General features: G+C 33.7%; 1 protein-coding gene and 1 long non-coding RNA gene across 15 annotated transcripts in view; one reads left to right on the plus strand and one right to left on the minus strand.

Annotated features, from left to right (window-relative positions):
• TRDN (triadin) overlaps positions 1-25,899 on the plus strand; it is a 390,017-nt gene that overhangs the window by 118,772 nt on the left and 245,346 nt on the right. For all 13 annotated transcript variants that reach the window (XR_009354661.1, XR_009354662.1, XM_059177681.1 and 10 more), the window contains exons 8-9: positions 1,671-1,841; positions 8,741-8,800. Coding sequence is in view for 11 of the 13 variants with exons in the window: in XM_059177681.1 (XP_059033664.1) it covers positions 1,671-1,841; positions 8,741-8,800 (231 nt within the window). In the remaining 2 variants the exon portion in view is untranslated. The remainder of the gene's footprint in view (positions 1-1,670; positions 1,842-8,740; positions 8,801-25,899) is intronic.
• Positions 4,980-25,899, minus strand: part of LOC131833844 (uncharacterized) — a 48,977-nt gene continuing 28,057 nt past the window's right edge. Inside the window, exons 4-5 of one of the 2 annotated variants that reach the window (XR_009354665.1) lie at positions 12,828-12,922; positions 4,980-5,306 (exon numbers count right to left, since the gene is read on the minus strand). This is a non-coding gene — a long non-coding RNA (uncharacterized LOC131833844). The remainder of the gene's footprint in view (positions 5,307-12,827; positions 12,923-25,899) is intronic. The other variant, XR_009354666.1, reaches the window with a different exon arrangement.

Consider the following 25,899-nt stretch of genomic DNA (forward strand, 5'->3'; position numbering starts at 1 on the left):
TTTACTCTGCTCATCTTCAGAGCTCCAGCAACTGGCTCTGACCCCATGCCATGCTAAGCTCTCTGAAAGAGTTCATTAGGTGAACATAGATGAATTGTGTGAGTCTGAGGTGTTGGCGTCTCAGGGGGAACTTCCTCTGTAGCCAGAAACCAATAAATATTTGGTATGAGGTTCTGGAATAATGTTGATTTAAAGTCATTTTCAGAGAGCTGATGGTTTCAGTTGCAGAAATATATGAATCTGCTGTAGGAAAGAGCAGCAGCCTGCAGAGGAGATTTAAAAATGGCTTAAAGGAAGTAGAAGAAAATCCCCAATTGAATATAGTTATGGAAGCCCCAGAGACATTGGGAATTTGGAAAACAGTGCATAGAATAATCTTCCTCTTTGAAGATTCTCAAAAGGCTTTAGTGTTGAGAAAATTCATAGTGAAAAAAACTGATTTTAGTGTTTCCGAATTTATTTGATCATAGGAATATCCGCATACTTCTAACATAGTAGCATCATCTTCCTGGGAAGTTTTTGAGGCACAGTCTTTAGGAAGTTTGGTCCATTGAATAAAATTCAGTATGGCAGATGGTGTTGGTTTTGTAAGCATCAGGAATTATCATTTTCATTCTTCTCTTCATGAGACCTCACGGTATTATCTTATATTAGTCTCAAATTATTGCTTAGTGTACTAAAGTCAAGAAAATTGACTATAATATTTTCATCAAATTTTTCAACTGAGTGAAAACAAAACGTGACAAATGACATGAGAGAGTCCATATTGCAGCAGACTTACTGTGGTGTCTAGTGATTATGTGTGGTTCCATAGAATAAATAATGTCTAACATGCAGCATCTATATAAACAATTTCCCACAAATGTGTACTATATTATTATTGCTTTTTGTAAAATAATTGAAAGACTCACAAACTGATTAGTTCACATTTCTAGTTCCTTCCTCCCAAATGAATAGAATATCAAATGAGGAATATGTGTGTGTAGAATATATAGGCATATATGTTGTAACTAACACATATTTTCTAATTTAAAACCCTTTCTGTTTACTAGGATATATTAAAGTCATTAGAATTATTATTTCTGACTTAAGATAACAGGATCTAACATCTCAATTTCTGCTCTCTTTCCATCTCCTTTAAAGTCAAGTCATTAGAGCCTGAGTGTTTCTGATGTATCCTTTAATAGATTTTATTGTTTCATTTCTCTTAGTCACTACCAGTGCAAGTAATTTCACATTTATACTCTCAAGAGTTATTTTTAAAAAATACTCTGTTCAGTTTCTTGAATGACTTTTAAGATATTTCTTAAAATATCTTAAAATTTATTTATTTTTTAATTTATGGAACAAAGTGATTATATCCTTTTAAAAAGGCTTCTTGGTAGGGGTATTGCCTTTCACTGAACAGGCCTGTATATACATCCCCTGTGTATTTTAAATGGCTTCTTACTGATATGCTAAGCAGGTAGATACCTAAAAGGTAATGTTTTCATGTACAAATTAAGAAAGTGTCCAACTTGCAAGTGAGCTACCTTTTTAAAGTACTCTAACATGTCACTTCATAGACAATATAAAATTTTTTTCCCTCTTTGTTCTTAGCAACCAATGAAAGATGAAATGCTGTATTGTTAAATAAGCAAAAATAATCCAACTTGTTTTTAACTGTACAGAAGAGAGGAAAGCCAAGGCTGAAGAGAAGATTAAAAAGGAAGTGAAAGGTGGGAAACAAGAGAAAGTGAAGCCAACAGCTACAAAAGTCAAAGAAGTACACAAAACTCCACCTAAGCCCAAAGAGAAGGAGGGGAAAGAGACTGCGGCCGTGTCCAAGCATGAACAGAAAGGTAAACATTCAGAGGTGGCCAGAGGTGCTAAGAGAACACTGGGCAAGAAGCAGATACAGTGAAATTAAAAACTCAGAAAGACTGAGATCAGACTCAAATGGGAATAAAAAGACTTGTATAAGTAAATATAGTCAATATACCTGAAAGAAAATCCAATAAGTGGGAATTAAAGTTCATTTATGGGAAGGCTAAAATGTGTTCACCTATCTAAGGATGTATTTTGAAGCATTTTTAAAAGAGGATTTGACTTAATTATCTGAAGTTATTTGGAGGTTGAGGATGAATGTTAAATTCTTGAGACAAGGGATTTCTATTAAGAGGTAGAAAAGCAACTTTATGTTTCCTACTCTTTGGAGAAGAGCAGTCCAAGAATAATGACAACAATTTTCAGGGAGGTTTTTAAGGGGTCTATGTTCAAATCATATAGAATAAGTATCATAAAAAGTACCCATACATTCCTGTATCCCTGCAAAAGCACATAGCTTAGAATATATGTTGAATTATTAAATTCAGTTAATTTAATGAGCAGGAAGTTATAGGACAAAGAACTCCCAAGTTTTTTGCTAGCTTCCCCTGACTGAATTAATGACTTCAGAAATCTCCATATCTGACCCTGTGCAGCTCTTCATAAGAGTGATGTCAGCCTTACATCCCTACTTCAGAGATCTAGAGCATTTAAATGGAGGTGAAGTATAAACCTGAAGTTCTTTGTGGAAAGTTGCTGTGGAAACATAAAACATGGAGTTTTCAGAGGGCAGCCGAGGGCTTGTCCCACATTTCTTTCCCTTTTGGAATCTGTTTTTCCTGAAGTCCATTCCTGGCGGGTGTTATGCTGCTACACAGTCCTAAGGCTTCCTGTATAGGATCTACTCTGGAGGGGCTATTCCTACAAATGTTTCTTAGGGGTGTTGCAGAATAAAACTTTCCTTTATTCTGGTAGTTTTGAATAGTCATATTTGAGGATTAAAGGAATCGTTTCTATGAGATTTTCATTAAAAATTTTGAAAACTTTATTACAGAGTAAGGTATTTGAACAGTGTAACTGAAAATAATTTTCACCATTATAAGACACAAGATATGAAATTTGCACTCCACACGTTTTTTTCTTTTAGATTCCACCTACAAGAGAGGTAATGTGGTATTTGCCGTCCCAATCCTCTCTTGTATTTTGGCTTTGAGTCACTTTTTTCCTTGAATTTGCAAGTAATATTTATAAATTTTGACTTATTTGACAAAAGACACATATTTTTTGAAAGTGTATTTTTTTTAAATAAACATATATTTTTATCCCCAGGGGTACAGGTCTGTGAATCACCAGGTTTACACACTTCACAGCACTCACCAAAGCACATACCCTCCCCAGTGTCCATAATCCCACCCCCTTCTCCCCAACCCCCTCCCCCCAGCAACCCTCAGTTTGTTTTGTGAGATTAAGAGTCACTTATGGTTTGTCTCCCTCCCAATCCCATCTTGTTTTGAAAGTGTATTTTTAAAAGGGAAAGAAAGAAGAAAAAAACCTTATGTGACTCTTCTTTTTGTGACCCACAAAATTTTGAAATAAATGAAAATCACCTAAATTTAAAAATCTGTGGATCATTAAAAAAACAGTGGGATTAAAACTTTGGAGCCCTAAACCATTCTTTAATCTAAAGAATAATTATATTGCCTTGAGAGAATTAGAAGTATTGGTTATTATTTTATATAATGCATAATATATATAATATCACTCTTAAAACTATATGTTATTTGTGATAATAAGGGTAGAAAACAAAGCTATAGTAAGTAAAGAAAAAATATTTTGAATGGACTACTTTACTGTGATAGAAAAAGAAAAATTAATCTTCTGACTCATAGATATATCTATTTAAAATGATTATCAAGGTCCTAAAATACTTTGCATTTCGGATTTCTCTTTAAAAATGAAAAGAATCACATGAAACCAGCTGAAATGTACCAAGTATATTTTTATTTTTTATCCATAAATACAGTATATAAAAAAATTCATTCCACTTATATATGGGAGTATCAAAATACTTATCTAGCAACTACGAGCATGAATAAACTTTTTGATGTCCATTTTTAGTATCTTTGGGTTTTTTTGTGGGGGGGGCACATTTCATTGATGAAGACACATCACTGGAACATTTAAAATAATGTTTATTTTCTAGGTCACATAGATTGTATTTCATTTGTATCAGTAATCAGAATTATTAAAGATAGCATTCTATTACCATTTTCATTTTCAATATACAGTTTTTATTTCCACATAAAAGCTATTTATCTCACTTAATGTTAAAAGGACATTCAAATATCACGTCAAGTTAGAAACAAAAGCATAAATGTGATTTTATCAGCTAAGTAAATGCATTCGCTAAAATAAGGCTTCCTATTAAGACAGCTACCATCAATTAAATAATTGTATTATTAGGTAAATAATCAAAACTTTACTTCCAGTTCCTGGTCAGACACATAAACATATTTCTTTTTAAATTAACAAAGATTCAAGAACATTTATTTAGAAAAAACCGAATCACATTACGGTTTCCACTAAACATGATAAACAAAGATTGCATGTTTTTTAAATAATCTATTTGTGAGTTGGCTCTGATTTTGAGACTCTTGTATTGATGATTTAGTAAAATAGTTGAGTAAGTTCTCCTTTGGGTAAGGGATTATTTATTTGCTTAGCTTAAGTTAGTCTTAATCAATTTGAGTCCTTTTCAGATAGATTTCTAAATAGTTCTTTGTAAATAAATAGGACCTACAGGTCTTTCACTGGAAACAGATTTTTGCATGAAGCACACATACTTACTGGCAATTTTAAAATTATAAAGTATACATGAAAATATATTCACATGTAATTACTCTTAATATTATGTATTTTTAAATGATACATTTCCATGTAAAGTGCTTGGAATCAGATGCGTAGGTATGCACATGCCTACCATAAACTTATACACACACTTATATACCACATAATCTAGTTTTTATGGACCAATCTTAATCTACTGCAAGTTGGGCAAGAAAGATTGACATGATCAGGAATTGCTCTCTGATTATCTATAGTCTGTGGCAAATCTATGGGCAAGGAAAAAAAAAAAAAAACAAAACAACCAAACCTCCCCACTGCTATCCCCACTGCTATGCTCATTCTTTCTTTTCTTTCCCCTCCGCTACCTCCTCCTATTCTTTTTTCTCCTCTTCCTCTTTTGCCTTCTCCTCCTCCTCCTTCATCGTCTTCTTTTCAATCACTATTTCAAAATTTTGATAGGCAGAGGGAATATAGCGAATATGAATTTACCATAGAGCAGAAGACCACACATGTCCCATGCTCATATGAGGGTTTTTTGTTTGTTTAACAATTTCCCTTCTGTTGACGTTCTGCACCCAAAATGCATGTTCTCTCAGCTGCCACTCCACAAGGAACACGGGCAGGGCAGCAGCTGAATGACACCCATCAGGCCTCTGTGAGGAGGAGAGAAGTGGTCAGCATGTGTTATTCTTAAACAATGTTCATTTGGGGAAAAAAATTAAGAAGTGGTGACCAAATATGAAATTATATGAATGTTATCACAAAACTATGAAAGTTAGCATAATAGAACAGTTCATGTTTATTTAAGAAAAATTTTCCTAGTTTAATGCTTGAGTTGCATTTTTATTTTTATTTATTTATTTATTTATTTATTTATTTTTAAAGATTTTATTTATTTATTTGACAGACAGATCATACACAGGCAGAGAGGCAGAAAGAGAGAGAAAGAGGAGGAAGCAGGCTCCCTGCTGAGCAGAGAGCCTGATGTGGGGCTCAATCCCAGGACCCTGGGATCATGACTTGAGCCGAAGGCAGAGGCTTTAACCCATTGAGCCACCCAGGCGCCCCTAGAGTTGCATTTTTAAAGAAGCATTTCTATGAAAGCAATCTTCCAAATCAAGAAGGCTTGGTTTTGCTTTATCCTTAGGTGAAGCAGACACATTGGGGGCTGCTCAACATATACTTGCCTCGAATTCTTACATGTTGTTAAGGCCAACACTTAGGACAGATGGAAATTCGCATCCTGACTTAAAATATTTGAAAATTTTCTCTTTTTTTAAAATTTTTTATTTTTTATAAACATATATTTTTATCCCCAGGGGTACAGGTGTGTGAATCGCCAGGTTTACACACTTCACAGCACTCACCAAAGCACATGCCTTCCCCAATGTCCATAATCCCATCCCCCTTCTCCCGACCCCCCTCCCCCCAGCAACCCTCAGTTTGTTTTGTGATATTAAGAGTCACTTATGGTTTGTCTCCCTCCCATTCCCATCTTGTTTCATTGATTCCTCTCCTACCCCCTTAAGCCCCCATGTTGCATCACCACTTCCTCATATCAGGGAGATCATATGATAGTTGTCTTTCTCCGCTTGACTTATTTCGCTAAGCATGATACGCTCTAGTTCCATCCATGTTGTTGCAAATAGCAAAATTTTCAACTTAAAATACTGTAAAAAATACTCTCATTTTCCTATTGATGCTATTAGAACGCAACATCATGACTTTACTCAAATAAAACAGAAACATCCTAAGAATTGTAACTCAAACAATTTTCTTGATTAAAAAACCAGACATTTTTTTAATGAATAAAGAATTTTCTTTCTTAAATTGAAAGCACAGTACATTAATTAAATGAGTGACTTGTGGAGCCAGAAAATATTGGTATAATAAATGTAAGCATTTTACCTTGGTAATACTCTAACATAGAAACTAAAGAGTTTTATTTTACTGTCAGCCCTCAGTTAAGGGAAAAAAAAAAAAAACTCCGAAGCATGAAGATTTTAGTTAATTCAGTATACTGTTCTACATGTAATGTGCATAAATATGCCATCATAACTTGGGGGCAGAGAACATTTCATTCTGGAGGATGGCCCAAACCCTTCAAATTCCAGGAAGCTGCATTCTCAGCTTCTCAGACACACATGTTCTCTGTTGCTGTTGCTGAAAGCTATAGTGTCACTAGGAATCATGGTGAAAGAAACAAAAAATGGAGGTATTTTATATCAATGATTCTGGAATATAGTCTAATTAGATCTTCTGAAGAGTTTGTTAAAAATGCATATTCTAGGATTTAGACACATGCCCCATCTTTTTGATATTTAAATTGCCCTTTGAAACTACTTCTGCATTGTAGGAAGGACAAATCTAAAAAGAGTATAGTCACTTAAGGTACTGAAACAAAGGAGAAAGCTTAAAAATTCCAGGAAGTCTTCCCTTGCTCAACCTCAGATTTGCCATAAAGAAATATACTTTATGTTTTGATCTATCTTTGATCCAAATTTCAAGAAGTCTTCCCTTATTCAACCTCAGATTTGCCATAAAAAGGAAATATACTTTATGTTTTGCTCTATCTTTGATCCAAATCTCCTAGCTTGGAATTTTACTCAGGAAAACAGTTATGTCCAGAAAAGAGAAAATACTCTTTATGTTAATCTTTTCTCCTGTGTCATAGGGTTCCTGTGTCTTGGTTTCAAAAACCCTGGTTATTATCTAGTACATCCAGGAACAAATAGATTCCTGGACTTGAACTGAGAACTAGCCTCCCTCTAACTTCCCACCTCACCTGTGGGAAAATGTACTGTAATTCAAGAACCAACACACGCAAATTCTTAAAACTTCATGAGTTTTGGCTTACTCATATTTAGGTACTAATGAAAGGATTATATTTTAACATTTACTGTAATAACTACATTTATTTTTTCAAAGACCTGGAAGAATTTCATAGTAAAATGGATTATTCTAAAAATATTGTTAATACTGTAAAAAGAATAAGGTCTATGAAAATCATTGTATGTGTGTTTATTATATAGTAGTAAGTTTCATTAGTTCACATGTTTGATAGACACGATTTCAAGCACTTAAGGGTGTGTGATGTGTAAACTGAATAAACTCTTGGTTCTAAAGCTACTTTTGGAGTTGTTAGATTAATAAAATGCCTACTTAGAAACATTAAAATGTAAATCACCTTTAACAAGATTAATTTCATAATATGCCTGCTTTAAAAGACGATCTGGTAAAACTTATGGAATAGTACACCAACTAAAATTTAGGTTGGAATGACCTCAGCAGAATCTAAAGTTATGTGAGAACATAAAGTTCACTGCCATGTCTTTAATTTAGAGGGAAAAGGGGATAAAAAAAGAACTCTAAAATCATTTGACCAAGTTTGCCAAAATATACAAATCCTTTGTTTTTTTTTTTCTTAACTTTTTCCATAGACCATAGACTAGTCAAGATCACAAGATAGCTTCAATGAAGAAAACTCAGTTAATTAGCTTAACAATGATATCCTGTGATGCTGAAAGTCTATCCTGCACATACTCTTCTAATTGAGCAGCCTTTCCATGCAGAATCCTTAACACATTGCAAAGGAGTTAATCTTCCTGCTTGCCTTTTCAAGAAAACGTTCTATAGCTCCATTTAGACAATTAGCAGAAGGGCTTGGAATGAATAATTGGTAAAATGTTCCAAGTTGGAAATAATTTCCTCTTGTAAAACTTGTTTCATAATTGGAAGTGTATATATGAACAATGAGAAAAATTGCTTTAATATGATGACTTTTTTAATGAATTTGATGGAAAACGTTTTGATTAAAAGAAAGAACAACTGTATGATATTACCCTGAACTAGTCTGTTTCAGTTTTTTAAGGTTATTCTTTTTGTATGGAATAAATTGAACCTTATATCTATTATGTCTTTTTCCCTGTGTGTTCATATGAGTGCAAATTATTCCTTCACAGAAAATATTGTAGTAACTAAAATAGAATTGTGCTATTTTGTTTGTTTTGTTACGCCAGTTCCCCTTAGAAGAAAGAAAGGTGTTGATGACATTTTTTCATTGCTCTTTTTCTTTCTACTCTGTCAGATCAGTATGCGTTCTGTCGATATATGATTGACATGTTTGTCCATGGGGATTTAAAACCAGGTATTGGAAACAGTTTTTGTACTTGTCTGTTTTAACAGTCTTTGTTTCTAAGATTGTTGGATTTTTTATGTACTAAACTGTATTTTCATTTTTAAAAATTGCATAATGCATGTGTAGATCTAGAAGAAAACCAGTAAAAACCACAAGTAATAACTGGCATTATGGCCTTTAATTTTACTTTCTACTACTGCATGGCCTATTGCAAATGAATTCAGTTGAAAGCTTAAAAAAAATGCTAATATCTTTATATACAAAAAATACTAATATCTTTAATAATATCTTGGAGTGAAGAGTTGAATCATTTTATTTCTGGTAAACCTTATATAAGACCTATGACCATAAAAGTATCTTTTTTTTTTTAAGATTTTATTTATTTATTTGACAGAGAGAGATCACAAGTAGGCAGAGAGGCAGGCAGAGAGAGAGAGAGGGGAGGAAACAGGCTCCCTGCTGAGCAGAGAGCCCGATGCGGGACTCGATCCCAGGACCCTGAGATCATGACCTGAGCCGAAGGCAGCGGCTTAACCCACTGAGCCACCCAGGCGCCCCAAAAGTATCTTTTTTAATAGTGAAAAATATTCATATTAAATCCATCACAATTCAGATATTTAATTTCTTTTAAAAAATGTTTTTTTCTCACTTGAACCAGGGTTAGCCATTCCAGAGATCTATTACTGATGGAGATAGTCAACACAATGGAGAAATATTTTTCCTAAAAGCAATTTATCTATCATCTCTCCTATCTTTAATTGTTGCTCAGAGTATAACCAGGGATTCTTTACTAATATCTTATTTAATAATGAATAGCTTGATTGCTTATAGTAAGCCTTTTGCAGATTTAAAGATGGATACTATTATGTTATGTTTGGGGAAACAATTCTAAGAAGATGGTATTGTTAAGGAAGGGGCTAATTTATGTTAGAATAACTGAAGCTGATTGTTTAAAGCAAACTATATATTGGCTCTAAACTACTTTTATGGAGATCACTCCAAAATGTATGATTACATTTATGCAGGTATTGACAAATGGACAAATCATATTTAAAACAATATATATAACAATATATATAACAAATACATATAAAACAATATATATAACAAATCTAAAGATGCTAAAAAATTTAAAGATCATGAGAATTTTGGTTCTCCAGAAAATTAATCCCAGTAGCTTATTCAAGTTAATTTCCACTCTTTGTCCTCTTCTTCATTTTCTTAATCTTTTTACTCTTCTTTTTTTACTTTCTTACTGAGTTAGAAACTGAAATGAGAGGGAAAACACTGAAAAATATAGTGACTCACTTGGATGATAACTCACTTGGTAAAAATGATTGTCAAGATATGTGTATGGTATCATAGTAAAATTAGATGGAAACATCCAGGAAAGTAGTATGATATAGTGAAAAAACAGGGCTTTGAACATTTGGTTGAAGGGCCAATGACAGAAAAGGATGGGATCCAGATGTAATTCTTGACCCCTTCCTTTTCCAGTATTGGCCCTTCAGCAAATCATGGAACTCCACGTGGTCTTTAGTGTCCTTGCAGTAACTCTAAAGTATTCTTTACAGTAACAAGCTTGTAAATTTGTTGATAAAGCATCTAAGTAGATGCGCAAAATACTAATATAACTTTATTCTTTAAATCATTCAATATAGCACAGACTGTGTGAGTGAATATCCCACATGAAAGAAACAACATTGGTGACTGTCAGTCTATATACATCATTAAGTCAATTTTAGCTTAACAGATTTGCTGACCAATTTATTTAACTGTGATAGTTTAAGAAAGCTATATTCTACACATATATTGCTTTGAAGAGATCAACTGTTTACTTGTATGTACCACAAATCTATGTTCTAATGAGCATGAGTTTTAAATTCCATTATTTGAGGGAAATAATGTGCTCCTCATGCCCCCAAATGGTTCATAGAGCTACTAATTGATCATAAAATACAAATTCTAAGAAAATCACAGGACAGAGAGAACCATACATTGTCAAAGTCAGTGAGGGATGCTAAGAGTTTAATAGTCACAAAGCTGATAACTTCTTTCCAAAAATTCAGCAACAGATCAAGCTAAGAAGGAACAAAGAAACCATCTCTGGAGGAGTTAAGGAGAATTCTGCTATTAACCATTCAGGGAGAGCTCTTCTAAAGTCCTATGTGAACATTTTCTAAACAGCCATGAGTTTAGACCTGCAGCACTATCTAATATTCTAACTCCTGGAAATCATTCCCAAGTGCTATAGGATTAGATTTCTTAATATCATTTATTACATTTAAAATTGCCTTTCTAATTTGTTTCAACTACCTACAATCATGATTTTGTAGGCTGATTGCTATAATGTCTAAGAAATTAAAGAATATGTAGATCAGTATTTCTGCGGAAATACTGTATTTCAGCATTTCAGGAGGTGGAAAGGAAGAAGCTGGAGAAGGGAAACCTGTATGGTAAGCCTATTGTTTCATTTAATAAATTCTATGAAACTTCATAGGTGTAGAGAAAGAACATTTATATTACTTTTCTTGGTGAGACAATACATAAGATGGAGCAAGAAAGCACAAAATATGGTCTGCATTTTGAAAAATAAGGAATGAGAAAAAAGATTTATCTGGGCATACTACTTTAGAGAAAATGCAAGTGATAAGACTTCGACTCTGACTGACAATTAGAGAATAAAACAATTCCTGCCAAGTTTATTGCTCTGCATGTATCCAGTATTTATAAAACATTTGTGCTTCCATCTGTTTCTGTTTGGGATTAGTAGAACACCTGTTATTATTTAGCTAGAGTTCATTATTAATTATTGGTAATGAGTTTTTAAAACTATAATTTGATTTTTCCCTTTGGGATAAAGTACTTCCTTTATATAATGTTGCCGCATCCTCAAAAGTAACCCAAATCACAGTTGAGTTTTACAAAACCTTACTAATGAAATGTACTGACACTATGACACAAGTCCCAAGTTTTGCCTTTCTATCCCTTTAAATAAAATACTTCTAATAAAGATAGTCTTAACACTTTTTTTCTAGCTAAGATATACCTAAAAATGAACTGAATTGTTCTTTTTAAATCTGTAGTGAATATGCACTATTTTATGGTTAGTAACAATCCCCACCTCAAATACAGGGACCTTCTCAATAAGCCAGCATAAAGTGTAAGGATCGTATAATTTTTTAGTATCTAATTAAAATTCTCCTATACTGACCCACTCTACGTTAAGTTGGAAAATTAAAAAAAATTATATTTAAACCTAGAAAGTGAGTATATGCTACTAAGGCTGGCCCTATGGGAAATTGGAGTAGATGTATATGTACAATGTATAATTTTAGGGGTATTATGGATATTGAGGTGCCCCCTTCTCTAGAAATATTCTCTCTGCTGCTCTTAAATGATCTAACAATGCTGCCATTAGATCTCTTGATTGTGCACATGGTCAATGTTATAGAACATGTTTTGAATAGTCCCTAACCAGTCTTAGGGAAGAGAGGGGGAGGGAAGGAGAGAGAGAGGAGGGAATGGAGGGAGATGGATCCTGTTCTCCTAAGGTGGCTGTCCTGAATCTGATGATTCACCTTTTTAGGGTTAATGTAGTCTAGTTATCATTTTCTTATGAGAGATTTATGAAAACTGGTCAAAGAAGACATTAGTAGCTACATAGAAACTCAATTTATGGTGTTTCATATTTTTTTTTGTTTTGCTTTTAGAAATTGATAGTACTGATGGTCAAGATAAATGACTCTAGATATTTTATCTTTATCAGCCTTCCAGTAACTCCAATTTCCTTTTCAATACTTCATTACTAAGCACATTTTTCTTAAGTGATAGCCATACCCATAAATTCATTCATTTATGTAGACTTTAAAAGAACCTTCATGATCTTGTTAGGCATTTCACATTTCCTCTTCATCAAGGTCCTCCTGGGGCAAATGAATTGCATACATTGCTGGGCAAAGTCAACTGAGTTAAACAAGAGGCAAATTTCAACAAGGAAAAAAATCACATGGCTCACAAATATCTTTATATTTACCACAGATAAGGAAACCAATCCTTGCAGGAAACAGGCCTCATATTTTTTGCTTAGTTTTTGCTTAGTCATTTTAACACTTCTTCACCTTTTCATCTCTGTATGAAAAAAATCATAATCATAAAGCCATTATGATTAAAGTTCAATACAAGTTAAAGTTTATCACTTAGAAGTTATCCCAACCATTGAAATTCTGGCTGCTATCTGACTTTTACTTGAGCCAAGAATTTGTATTAAGGTAATTTATTCTGTTTTCTGTGTCATTTACTCTCTTAAAATTGAAGGTATTCACCTATCAAAATCTTTTCTGACCATAATAAGGTATTCTTTGGCAGCTCGTATTCCAATTCTATGGGTTTTAAGTCCACAGCCAGAAAGAGCCTTAAGGAATAAGTTGGTACTCTCATTTTATTAAGATCTTTTTCTCGAACTTCAGTTGTGCCTAACTGCATTTTTGGTTTGATCCTGCTGAGAAGAGGTCAAATGTAATTGCATTATAGTCACTGTTATTTAGTGATTTAATCTAATGTATTTCAGAGCTCAATTGACTATAATGGAAAGAGTAGGTAAGATTCAGCCTTGCTTTACTTTTCTCTAAAAAATACTGTTCCATGAAAACATACTCACTTTAGTTTCAAACATCTAATTATTTTCACAAAATAAAAGTTTGGGAGTTTTTATGTTAACTCCATAAATATTTTTTGAATTCCCTCAGTAAGTTGATAGTCCAGAAAAGAGATAAGACATGGCATACATAACTTTAAAACCAAGGATAAGTTGATAAGCATGCAACAGAGGCTTAGAAAATGTACATGCTAATCTCAATATACTAGGAACAATAGTTATCTCCACTTACCACTTGGACCTCTTAATTTTTTTAATATTTTAAATCATTTTAAAAATGGTTTATGGAAGTAAGAATAAAGGGATAGTGAAAATTGTGATAAGAGCTTAAACATGGCAAACTAAAAATTGATTTCATCAGTTTCCTGATTTTGAAGGTGTATGTACTCCAAGTTGGAAACATCTTCAGAAATGAACTAACTGCCCATTAATTTTCATTCATAAATTTGCAATATATGCATTAATAGATACCAGTTCCAGATTTCAAACATTTTTAATAAGTTCTAGCATAATATTATTTTTGGTTCTTTTAGAGTTTGGATCATCAAAATGTAGCAGTTGAGTTTTTGAAACCTTTGAGACTCAATTTCATTGAAAAAGTATCATCTCCATCTTATTACTGTGAGACATTTTTTAGACTAATAAACATTATTTAGAATGATAAATCCAATGATTTTTTGCATACATTATTAATTTCATTCTGATACCTCCTTTATCTTTCTTTAGCATTTGCCCACTTAAAAATCACAAATTTTGTCACATAGATTTTTATAAAAGATGAAAAAGTACTGTAACATATCCTTCTAACAGATGAGATAGGCTAGGTTCTTGCCACAAAATATTGCATGATAAAGTCCTTCTGGTTGAAAGACTAAGTGGATGAGAATACCATGTTTCCTTTCTGTCTTTTGAAATGAATTATACACTCATTGATTCTTGAGAAAACTCATTGTTATATGAAAATTCACAGTCTGAGATTTCATTTGAGTGATCAATTTCAATTTCACCTTAATCACTAAAGTTTAACATACTGTTGCCTCTCTTTTTGCATTCTTGCCTTCTGATTCATCTAATAACTGAAGTATCTCTGTCAATTTTCTTCTCTTTGTAGTTATGGATAAAAAATAGAACTTCTAAATTCTAAACTATGTTGAGTGAAACTAAAAGTAGACCATAAGAATGTTTCCAGACTTCTTTTATACCTTCTCAAGTGATGGTGCATTACTTTAGTCATAACAATAAGGAAACTGAATGGTGATGAGATAATGATGGTTTATTTTGCAATTGCAACATCCTTCCAAGCAACTCCATAATTTTTCTATTTTTTCTTATTATTTTAGTCATTTGTGGCATTGCTGGGAATAGTTGATGAGTAATAATGAAATAATTCCTAAGTTGATGAAATAGAAATGTCCAAGATAAGGGTAAAAACTAAGATTATATAGATTCTATCATGCGTCCTAGATTTTTAAAGTTGTTCAATGGTGTCACATGGTAATTACAAGTTAGAATGAGTTTAAAAAATAATTCTTTTAATTTTTTATTTTTTTTTATTATTTATTTTTTAATAAACATACAATGTATTTTTATCCCCAGTGGTACAGGTCTGTGAATCACCAGGTTTACACTTCACAGCACTCACCATAGCACATACCTTCCCCAGTGTCGATAACCCCACCCCCTCCCTTTAAAAATAATTTTATACTTTTATTTATAAGAATAAATTTTATTTATATTTTTTTTCTGTTTAAAAAATAAAGTAATTTTTTCGTCTTTGGGAAACCTATAAAAAAAAAATAAGACAAGATAAATCAGTCCCCACAAGTAGTTACAATTGCTCATAACCAAACCAAACCAAAACTCAAAAACTATAATTAACTTCAATAGACCCTGATAGCACACTGAGAATCACTGGTGAGAATGTAAATGTGAAGACCACACAAGCCAGGATTTAAACACTTTCCTTGTGTTAAAAATTTTTTTTTGAGTCTCAATTTTTTATTAAAATGCATTTCTTAAAGTTTTTAAGATGATGAAATAAGAAAGTATATGCTCATGTCCTCTCCCCACATGTTTTTACTTTCTCTTTTACTATGAAAATATACTACAAAAAAGAATGCTTCTTGTGTGAAAAAGCAGAGATCTTATGGAACAAGAAAAGTCAAGATGGGTCTTAAGACATTGTTAGACTGTGTCTACATGAATTTAAGGATAAAGATATAAAGACTGAAGGGATAACACTTTAGGCACAGAATATTGAAGTGTTCTTTTGTGACTATCAGCTGTTGAGTATTTATTCTTTGCTAGTTTCTTAGAATAATCTTATTTAATCTTTATAAAACTTTGGGAGGAGTATATCATCATCCTTGTTTGGCAGAACAGAAAATTGAGGTAGACAGAATTTAAGTGTTTTGTCTAAGTCAAATACAGTGCAGACAGGGGATTCAAATCCAGCCTGACTAATTCTAAAGCCTAAAGCTTTAGGCTACAAAGCAGGGATGCTTTTTAGGCAGAGATGGGGAACAGCAAATGGTTCACTTTGGTTGACACTCAAGGAACCTAGAAAGAGAAACAGAATTGAAAACATTTATACAAGAAGGATTGGAGGAAACGGAATTAGAAAGACCAGTTAAGATGTGTTCAAGAAGAAGAAGTGAAGGTTGATCTTGGGAGATGTGATTAAGGGAATTAAGATGATTTTAGAGCTATCCCAGAGGTAAAATCATGGGCTTTATTATCATAAATACCAAAGGAGAGGAAGGTAAGATTTTTTTAGAGGTTGTTGGCCTGACAATCTAAAACAAACAAAAAACCCAACTAGGAAGTAAAGGAAGAGAGTCGGTCAAAACTCATGGGAATGGGCAGGGCTGGAGAGGAGACTTGGAACCCATTTTCTATTCCTAAAGCCACAGATAGTCTTTAGCTGCAAAAGGGGACGATCTGAAGATTCCCATCCAAACATCATTTGTTAAGCACCTGCTAAATACCAAGGTTCATACCAGGTACTCTCACATACTTTTCATTAGATTCTCACAGCAACTTCTTCTTTTTTTTTAAAAAAAAAAAAAAAGAAAGAATTTTTTTTTATTTAGTCAGATTTTTTTTTAATTTTTTATTTTTTATAAACATATATTTTTATCCCCAGGGGTACAGGTCTGTGAATCGCCAGGTTTACACACTTCACAGCACTCACCAAAGCACATACCCTCCCCAATGTCCATAACCCCAACCCCCTTCTCCCAACCCCCCTCCCCACAGCAACCCTCAGTTTGTTTTGTGAGATTAAGAGTCACTTATGGTTTGTCTCCCTCCCAATCCCTTCTTGTAACATGGGGGCTTAAGTGGGTAGGAGAAGACTCACAGCAACTTCTGAAATTATCTGCAGTTAGATAACCAAAGGGAGAGCTCAGTGGTAGAATGAGATTGCCCAAAAGTGAATGAAATAAGTTGACATACAAATAACTGAATACCTTCTGCACGTTCAGCAGTCCCAGACCAGGCAGAGAAGGGGATGTAAGAACACCAAAGGATGATCTTTAAGTTTAACAAGTGGAGCGGGTGGTATTTGAAAGGGAAAAAGAAACTAACAAATGATAGAAAAAGGTTAAAGTTGGGAGTTAGATTGCATAATACTGACACTAAATGTTACACATTTCAGAGAGACATCTGTGATTCTTGATGTCAGGGAAGACAATAGGCATCTAGAACTCGAAAGACGGATAGTATTTGACTAAGGGCTAAGGGAGACACAGGCCTTGCTTTGGATATGAATGGAAGAGAAAACAAATGGGATGTGACATGGCAGTGCGTGGGAAATTGATGTGTTTGTGTGACAATGAGGATATCAGACTGACAACAAGATAAATGAAGATGAGAAAACATCAGCAACGTAAGAAGTGATAGGTTTGTAGTGACATTACAGATGCTCGGTCAATCAGGCAAAGATGAAACTTGGCGTGGAAGAGAGTCTGAAAATTTTTAAAAAGAAAAATGATGTGAAACCAGACTTTCAGAGTGCGATCAGGCAGCATCTGCTTAAGGGATTGGAAATGGAATAAAGTTTATGAACTATTGCTAAAGCTGATGAGCCTAAAACATGGTTTTAAAGGAAGAAAGGACAAATTTACTAAGTCATTGTTCCTATAGGTGGTGGATCCTATACTGTGTTTAAGTAACTTAAGAAATTAATATTGCAACTCAACAGGCTATAAACTATTTTGACAAAGTTTGCCCACATGGTAGAAACTTAAATGAGGTTTAGATGTAAATGAGAAGAGTGAAATATGCGTATTTGCTAAGAACACAGTGGAGTAAGAAAAGGGTTAGAACAGACCTCTTCATAACCCAGAAAGGGACCATAATTTCCTTTCCTCCACTGGCTGATTTTTGTTGTTTTGCATTATTTTATTTTGATTCTTCAGAGGTAGCCATCCAGCCATCCAATGCATGAACATTTCAGGCAGTGAAATTGGGGGTTAGGCACAGAGGCTCCAGAGTCAGACTGCGTGGTTTCAGTTTTAGGCCCTGCCCCTTGTTTGAAATATGACTTCATCAAATTAATCAATCTCTGTAGGCCTTTTTCCTCCTCTGTCAAATGAGGCTGAGAAGATTGTGGCAGAATACATTAGCAGCTGGTCAAAGTGCACTTAAGTCTGTGGCTCCCTGAGTGTCAGCTCTTCTTTAGTCATTGAGCACGTATCTAGGGGATGTCACCAGTAGAATTTTGTTAGGGAGAGGAAGCCATTTCTTCAGATCCACATCAACACATAATATAACACCGATTTTGCCCGTCGTAGCCACCTGATGTCTTCTGGCCTTAGTTCTACTACCTACATCATGTGGGCAACAATATATAATTTACAGTGTTATGTTGAGAGTTATATGAAAAATCTTTCATGATATGCATAGAATGAGTTTGATTTAAGTGTGTTTTAGGTGAGTTCTAGAATCCAGCACATTCTATAGATACTGATTCCATAGATTCAAATATGCAGGATGCTTACTTCTCTTCTTTAACGTGGGATAATAGACTCTACTTTTTAGGGTTAACATACAGATTAATTCCTGCATTGCCACAAACATTGAACAGACTACCTGACTATGAAAGCATAAGAAGCACTATTTAAGTGTATAGTATTGGTGGGGGTGGTGCTTATGTCCAAATACAGCAAAATTGTGATTTTCTACTCACTACTCCCTATATCTTTCTGATTTAATTATCATATATCATTATCACTCTCTCCCTAGCCTGTCTTTCTTTTCTGCCTTATATATATCCTTAAGAAACATTTGCTTTTAAATCCCTACTGTCTCCTACTTTGCCAGATCCATGATATTTTTATTGAATTGAATTCATGATACTTAATATTTATCTCAATGAAAAAAATTATTGATGATCATCCCAAAGCAGCCCTCTTTATTCATTCCTAGAAATAATCTTGTTATTTAAAAAGATGACGGGTTTCTAAGCATTGCAAATAGACCCCGTGTAAAGATTCTTAAAGGAGTTATTGGTAGTATCTCTAGAGACAGAGGCTCAGAATTAACAGAGACTGGCTTTGCAGCATCCATCTGTAAACTGTAGGCAGCATAAAGAATTAGAATGAAGAAAAGGGGGAAAATCCTACACTTAATTACAGACGTGCATAGTTCCTGGACTTGGCATACTCCCATGAGGTTTGCATCTGATTATCTGAAGCCAGTGGCAGTTATTCAAGATAAATGTATTAGATTTTCATATTTGTCACAATCAATCCACGAAATGTTCTTGTAACTATAAATAGCTGGTATGGGCCCAGAAGTGGATGTGAGCACTTCTGAGTAGCTGTGATACCTCTGACACTGCTTTACTGTCTCAAGCAGCTTCATTGTGATAAAGGGGCTATAGGTTTTGGGAAAAAGCTAGTAAATAAAAAGACTGCTGTCCTCTTAATACCAAGTCATATGGCTTCACTTCTCTGTGTCCGTTTAAAGAGAACCAAATGAAAGCCTGCTTCATTTTTCTCACATTCTCATTTCTCATATCTTTCTTACCCTTTTGAATACGGAGCTAGAATTTAGAGGAATTATCTTTGCTGTGAGGAAACTTTGATTCAAGTGTCATTTTGGTCTAGCCTTGTCACTGTTAAAGGCATGGACCTGCTGTCAGACAAAAATACATCCCTCCCCAGGTAACCTACAGAGACTATTCAAAGCATGTTCTAAAATAGTCTGAAAAAGGAACAACTAATACAGAGTCATTTGAATTGCTGCATGAAAAGCAAGGAAAATTAAGGCTTAATCAAAGAATTATCAAACTAATTAGGTGTTATTTATTAATGTGTCATGTCTTGTAATAATCTTTTCTGTCAGTTCATATGCAAGAGTGCAGATTAAAAAAGCATTTCAGTAATTATGTGAATATATTCCCCCCCTGCTAGTCTAAGGTTCACTTGGGTGGCCCAGTAGGCAAAGAATGGAGAATCTGTGACTTTCTAAACATTCAAATGAATATGTAGTGCTCATCACTTTTCTAAAGCAAGCCTTAATTTAAACATGGAAATAATAAGTATGTCCCATACCTATTTTGGTATAACTAATTGTGAACTATGAAGTTCAGTACAAATGCTTTCAGAGAGACTGAGATGATGGACAAATATTCCTCATCCATAGCTTGTTTTTCCTGTACTAGGATGTTTGTGCAAGATGAAGACGATGATGAATTTTGCAATATTCACACTAATGCTACCAGTTTCAACATTTTGATGTTCAACAGTTGCTCAGCATTTTCGAATTAGCCCTATGACTGCTCTTGTAGCCTCTGGTATATTTTATATTTGAGTTTTCTAACATAATCTATGTTAAGACAAAATAGTACTGTTCTTACCACATAGTAGTAATAATTATACCACACTGGAAGATAATATATTTTGTCTATTTATATGCTCATCAATATCCCCGTTGATATGCTCAAAGTCATCCTATTAATCAATTTCCCAACAGTTACTAAATCCATGGTATATACTTAATAATAGTGGTCATAACATGAGTTTCAAAGCAGAAGGAGATAACAATCTAGTCAGATTATTACAAGGAAAGCAATGAACAGTACAGAGCAGCTAGGGGAGAAAAGTGGGAGAAGATACCAATTAAGTACGAAATCATATCAGTAGATTATACTCAATATAAATGTCTAAAGAGGAGAGTGCCACAGAGGTTAGGATAGGCTTCCTAACAGTGTAGTCTTGATATTTGTTCAATGCTTACCTACAGCCTCATTGTGATTTTTATTATCAATTACTTATAATGAGTTTATTACTTATTTTTATTTAGGTAGTCGACTTTCTCACTCTCAGAGGGGTAGAATAGTTATATGTACTTTTAATTAACAATACCAAGTATGAAGTCAATACAGGGTAGAAACTGAACAAAGTAATAGCTCACCATATGGATGGCTTCTACATGCCTGGGCATCCTTTCAAATTAGACCCCATTATCCCTTAGTGTGTATCCTTTGTCATTCATACTTTAATTATTTGTATTACACCTCTTAAATCCCCACTACTCTATTTTATTCAGTATTTCTGATTCATGGTTGACATGGAGCTTTCCTGAAAGAAATACTGTCACCTTCAAATCACTTTCTATTGTAACCATCCACAGTGTTTAGGTAATGAGTGTGTGTTTAGTGGCTAAGACTCATTTTTAACAATTAGAATCTCATACAGAGAATGAAAGAAAATAGATATAGAAAAAGGATCAATACTGTCATTTTGAAACATGCTATAGAAAACAACCTGATGATTTAATACACTCATAAAACAGTTACATAAGAAGTAAATGGCCTCCATTTTCCATTATTCATGATAGGATTATATTAATGATGATTTTCTCACAGAGGAATATTATTTTTTTGTATAATTATAAATAGCCTCCTGACAGTCACTGGATAAGCAGTGTGTATTGTTTTAAATGACAAAATAGTATCAATTATACACAATTTAAAACAGGAAGGGAAGTTGGATGACTTCCAAATGTGTCATTCAAGGGAGAATATATTTGTGAATTTAATTGGGTGTTAAAGCCTATTAAACAGTAATTATCAACATGTTACCATTTATCCTTTATCTATCAAGTGCAAGTATTGAAATATTTAAGTTTATGTTATATGCCTGTAGTTGAAAAGGTGTGGAGTTTTATTGTCTTTTTTAAAGCACCCAGTAGAGAATTCTCTGCTAAAACAAAACGACAAATACTTTGTCTCCTTCTGAGATAAATTTCAAAACCAGAAGGTCTTTTTTTAATTGGTTCTATAATTTGTCCTCAAGCTTTTCACATCTCTTTGAATTGTTTGTGAACATGGAATATTTGCACGTGTCAGAGACAATTAACCAAAACAAACAAACAAACAAAAGTGAAGAAGAGGAAGAAGGAGAGGAAAAAGAAGAAGAAGAAAAGAAAGAGAAAGAAGAAGAAGGAGGAGGAGGAGAAGGAGAAGAAGAAGAAGAAGAAGAAGAAGAAGAAGAAGAAGAAGAAGGAGAAGGAGAAGGAGAAGGAGAAGGAGAAGGAGAAGGAAGAAGGAAGAAGGAAGAAGGAAGAAGGAAGAAGGAAGAAGGAAGAAGGAAGAAGGAAGAAGAGGAAGAGGAAGAAGAAGAAGAAGAAGAAGAAGGGGAAGGAAGAAGATTTCCCACAAATGGAGGATAAGGGTAGGACAGTCACAACATCCCTTCCTTTTGGCAAGTATTGTGTGGTGTGGAAATAGCTAAACAGGCTGGTTGAAAAATGCCAAATTGATTTTATTTTAGATGAATGAGATCCCTGCATAAAAGAAAAACAACACTGTTTGTTCGTTGTTTGTTTGTTTTTTGTTTTTCAAATGCCATGCAATAGCTTAAAAAAGTAGCTCTCTGCATTTGAGGATATGAGGAAAGGAAAATCACAAAGAGCCTTGGTTAACATGGCTTACCTAGAGTCGAAGAAAAGCTCAATAATACTTATACTTTCCTGCAGCTACCTACCCTTTCAGGATTTTTTAGGATGATCAGAGATGATGATGATGACAATATTGATGGAGAAAATGGAAAGATTTACCACTTGCCAAATCCTCATGCTATTCCAGGTCAGGGGTTGCGTTAAACTCTGGACATGGATTATCTCGTTGAGTTCTCATCAAAACTTGGAGCAACAGGAGAATTGTAAATATATTTTAAAATGGGGGTCACTGCCTGTTAAGTCTCCCCCCCCTTCATTCTGTTTTCTAAGAGTTATAATTTAAGAAAAACTCACAATGTCTTTTCTCATATAATGCAAATTTGACATGCACTCCTAAATGTTCTCAGTACAACGGCCAAAGAAAGCAAACGATCTTCTGGTAACTTTTATATGTCTTTATTGTTTGGTCATTGAAAAGAATCTGGTTTGGAAACCCCAGGCAGAGGGCACTGGGACTTCACACCTAAGAGCATAAATAGCTTTTCACCAAAATTACTGAAGGAATCTTGGATATGGTTTATTTTTAAATTTCCTGGGGTTCTATTAAGCTGGCCACAGGCCTGATAAAATATCACGCAGCTCCATGATTAGATTTTTAGGCATATTTTATTCTTAATGGTTAGAATGACTGCAAATTGAGATGGAGGAGAACATAGAATAAACTTATTTCTAAGGTTGTAGGTGGGTCCTTAAATTATCAAGAATGAAAACAACAGATTCGAGCAGTTTAGGAATTGATTTAGCAATCAACTGTGCCAGCTGCTTTCTGTCAATAACCTCTTTGGTAGAATCCTAAAGTCAAACAACCAGAAAAGACAAGAAACAGAAGGAGCCATTATTTGTTCTTCCTGTTTAGATAGTTTACAAAAATGTCAAGCCTCCTATCTCTTAAGAAGTGAATTGGTTATTCTACTTGTAAATTATTTTAATACGATCTATAAGTGTAATGATTTTGTCTTGGGAGCCATCTTTTCTCTCATTTCCGCATTTTTCTGGTTACTCATATTCCCAATGATCAATAATCTGGTGTGACTTGATTTTCCATCTTTGAGTAAATCTCTAAAGTGTGCTCAATCTCTAAAAAACAATACTGAATATAAAGCCTGAACTATTACACTTAGACTTGAGAGCTATGACACATTAAATGTACTCATATTTAGATACAGGCTATATTATGATTACCTGGTTGGTAAACAATAACCTTATTAGAACTGATTCTTTTGTATTGACAACAATGTCCAGTTCAATTAAATGAACAATAGCCCATTATTTGTTTGTATGTTAATATGTGAGGGAAGAATCATGCCTAGTGATATAAATGAAACCTGGGATTTTAACTCAATTTGATTTTAATTCAAAATTGAGATTTTGTGAGATTTATTATTGAGATGTTGTGATTTATCTCGAAAACTATGCATTTTTAGTTCTTCTCAATTACGTTTTTAAAATTCACACATAAATACCACATTTTAAATATTTACCATGGAAAAAGGTTGATTTTTTAAAATTAACTAAGCATATAGTTTATTCAGATCTTTTTAATATTTTTTCAGTTTTCCTGAGATAATTGACATATTATACTAATTTTAAGTATATAACATGATGATTTGCTCTGTGTATATATTGTGAAATGATTACCACAATAAGTTAACATCCATTTTCTCACATAGTTACAATTCTTTTTCTTATGATGCAAACACTTAAGATCTAATCTCTTAGCAATTTATAGGCAATATTATAGTCACCATGCTCTATGTAACATTCCTGGGACTTATTTATTTTATAATTAGAAGCTTGTACCTTTAGGTTTTCCTCCCTCCTTTCACCACCCCCCCTCCAAACCCTCCACCTCTGGCAACCACCAATTTGTTCTCTGTATCTATAAATTCTATAAGTTTAGATTGCATATGTGAGATCATATGGTATTTGTCTTTCTCTGTCTGGTTTATTCCACTTAGCATAACAGCCTCCAGGTCAGTCCATATTGCTGGAAATGGCAGAATTTTCTTCTTTTTATGACTGAATAATATTCCATTCTATAGATGATAGATGGATAGATAAATAGATTCCAGTTCCAGTATATACATATATCATATTTTCTCTATCCATTCATCCATTGATGGATAGTTGGACAGTTTCCATATGTTAGTTATTGTAAACAAAAGTGCTAAAAGTTGATTTCTAGTTAGGTGAGCCTGTTTTTATTCTATAGCTTCTCCAACTACTCAACACCTTAGAAACTAGGCATCCCCATTTTGGTAAAGAATGTTAGATATTTTTGACATTGGAAAATAGCATCTCAGAGACCTAACTTGAATACATTATTACTTTGAATATTGAGTTAACATAGCCAATGTCAAAAACGTATATTATTTGTACTTTCAGTCATTTCAAATGAATAAGACTTAAAATGTCCATTATAATATCACTTTATTATAAGACAGAGGACTGCATTTAAGATGTTTTTTTAATTCTTATAAAATGATATCATTGACTATATATACTATTACAACATAATTGCCCATAATTAATTTAAATTATTTAGCACTTACTATTATTCTAAATGTTGTTATATATTTTACTCATTCTTTCTCTATATACTATTTCTAAAATAAATGCAAAACACAAAGATGACATGCTGCTGGGCAAAGAGCAGCACAGACAATTTCTAAGTCGCTTGGGTGAATTTAACAAGTTGTTCAACTTTAGACTTCAATGTTTGGCACTAAAACACCGTTCATGTTACATCTATAGGTACAGAGATATTTGGGCTGAAAAATACCTCAATGGATAATCTATATAGTTTTCTTTCCACCTAAGGGGACCTGCAGATATTCAGAATATATTGCAAGTAGTATTTCTTGACTGAACTACTTAATGAAGCTACATTTCCTCATCTTTGGGCTTTAGCCCACTTTTTCTCACGAGCCATAGTTAAACACATTAATGTATCACTTTCATGGAAAGATTGTTGTTTCATTCATAAATAGGTAAAGATTCTCACAGAAAGAAAATGCTTTGGTCTGGAACTATGATTGATTTTTAAATAAACAGATAGATAAATAAATAAAATTTCATTATTTTGTTGGAAATATTTTGCACTCAATCAAGAACTAAAGAAGCTATTCTTCAGTCTGTTCATATGCAAACATTCTAGAAAGAGTGTGAGAGAGTAGCATTTAGTGACATTACTGATTCACTCATTCCCTTAGTCATTCATTTTTCTCCTTTATTCATTTTCCCTTCCCAAGTATATATTGCTATTCTAGATTTTGTCCTTAAGTTGTGCAAAGTCTAGTGAAGATTAGAAAAAAATGGAGGGGGGGTGGATGGGAAGGAAGAAAAACCCAAACTTGTAAATAAACAAACAATAAGCCTTGAGGATCAGAAGGTAAAGTGCATCCTGGCTGCTCTGGGAATGTGTAGAGCTGGGAGGGGCGTGCATAGAAGAGAACCAAGGGAGGTGATAATATAGTCAAGT

This window comes from Mustela lutreola, chromosome 6 (assembly GCF_030435805.1).
Source record: "Mustela lutreola isolate mMusLut2 chromosome 6, mMusLut2.pri, whole genome shotgun sequence".
In the NCBI taxonomy this organism is placed as follows: Eukaryota; Metazoa; Chordata; class Mammalia; order Carnivora; family Mustelidae; genus Mustela; species Mustela lutreola.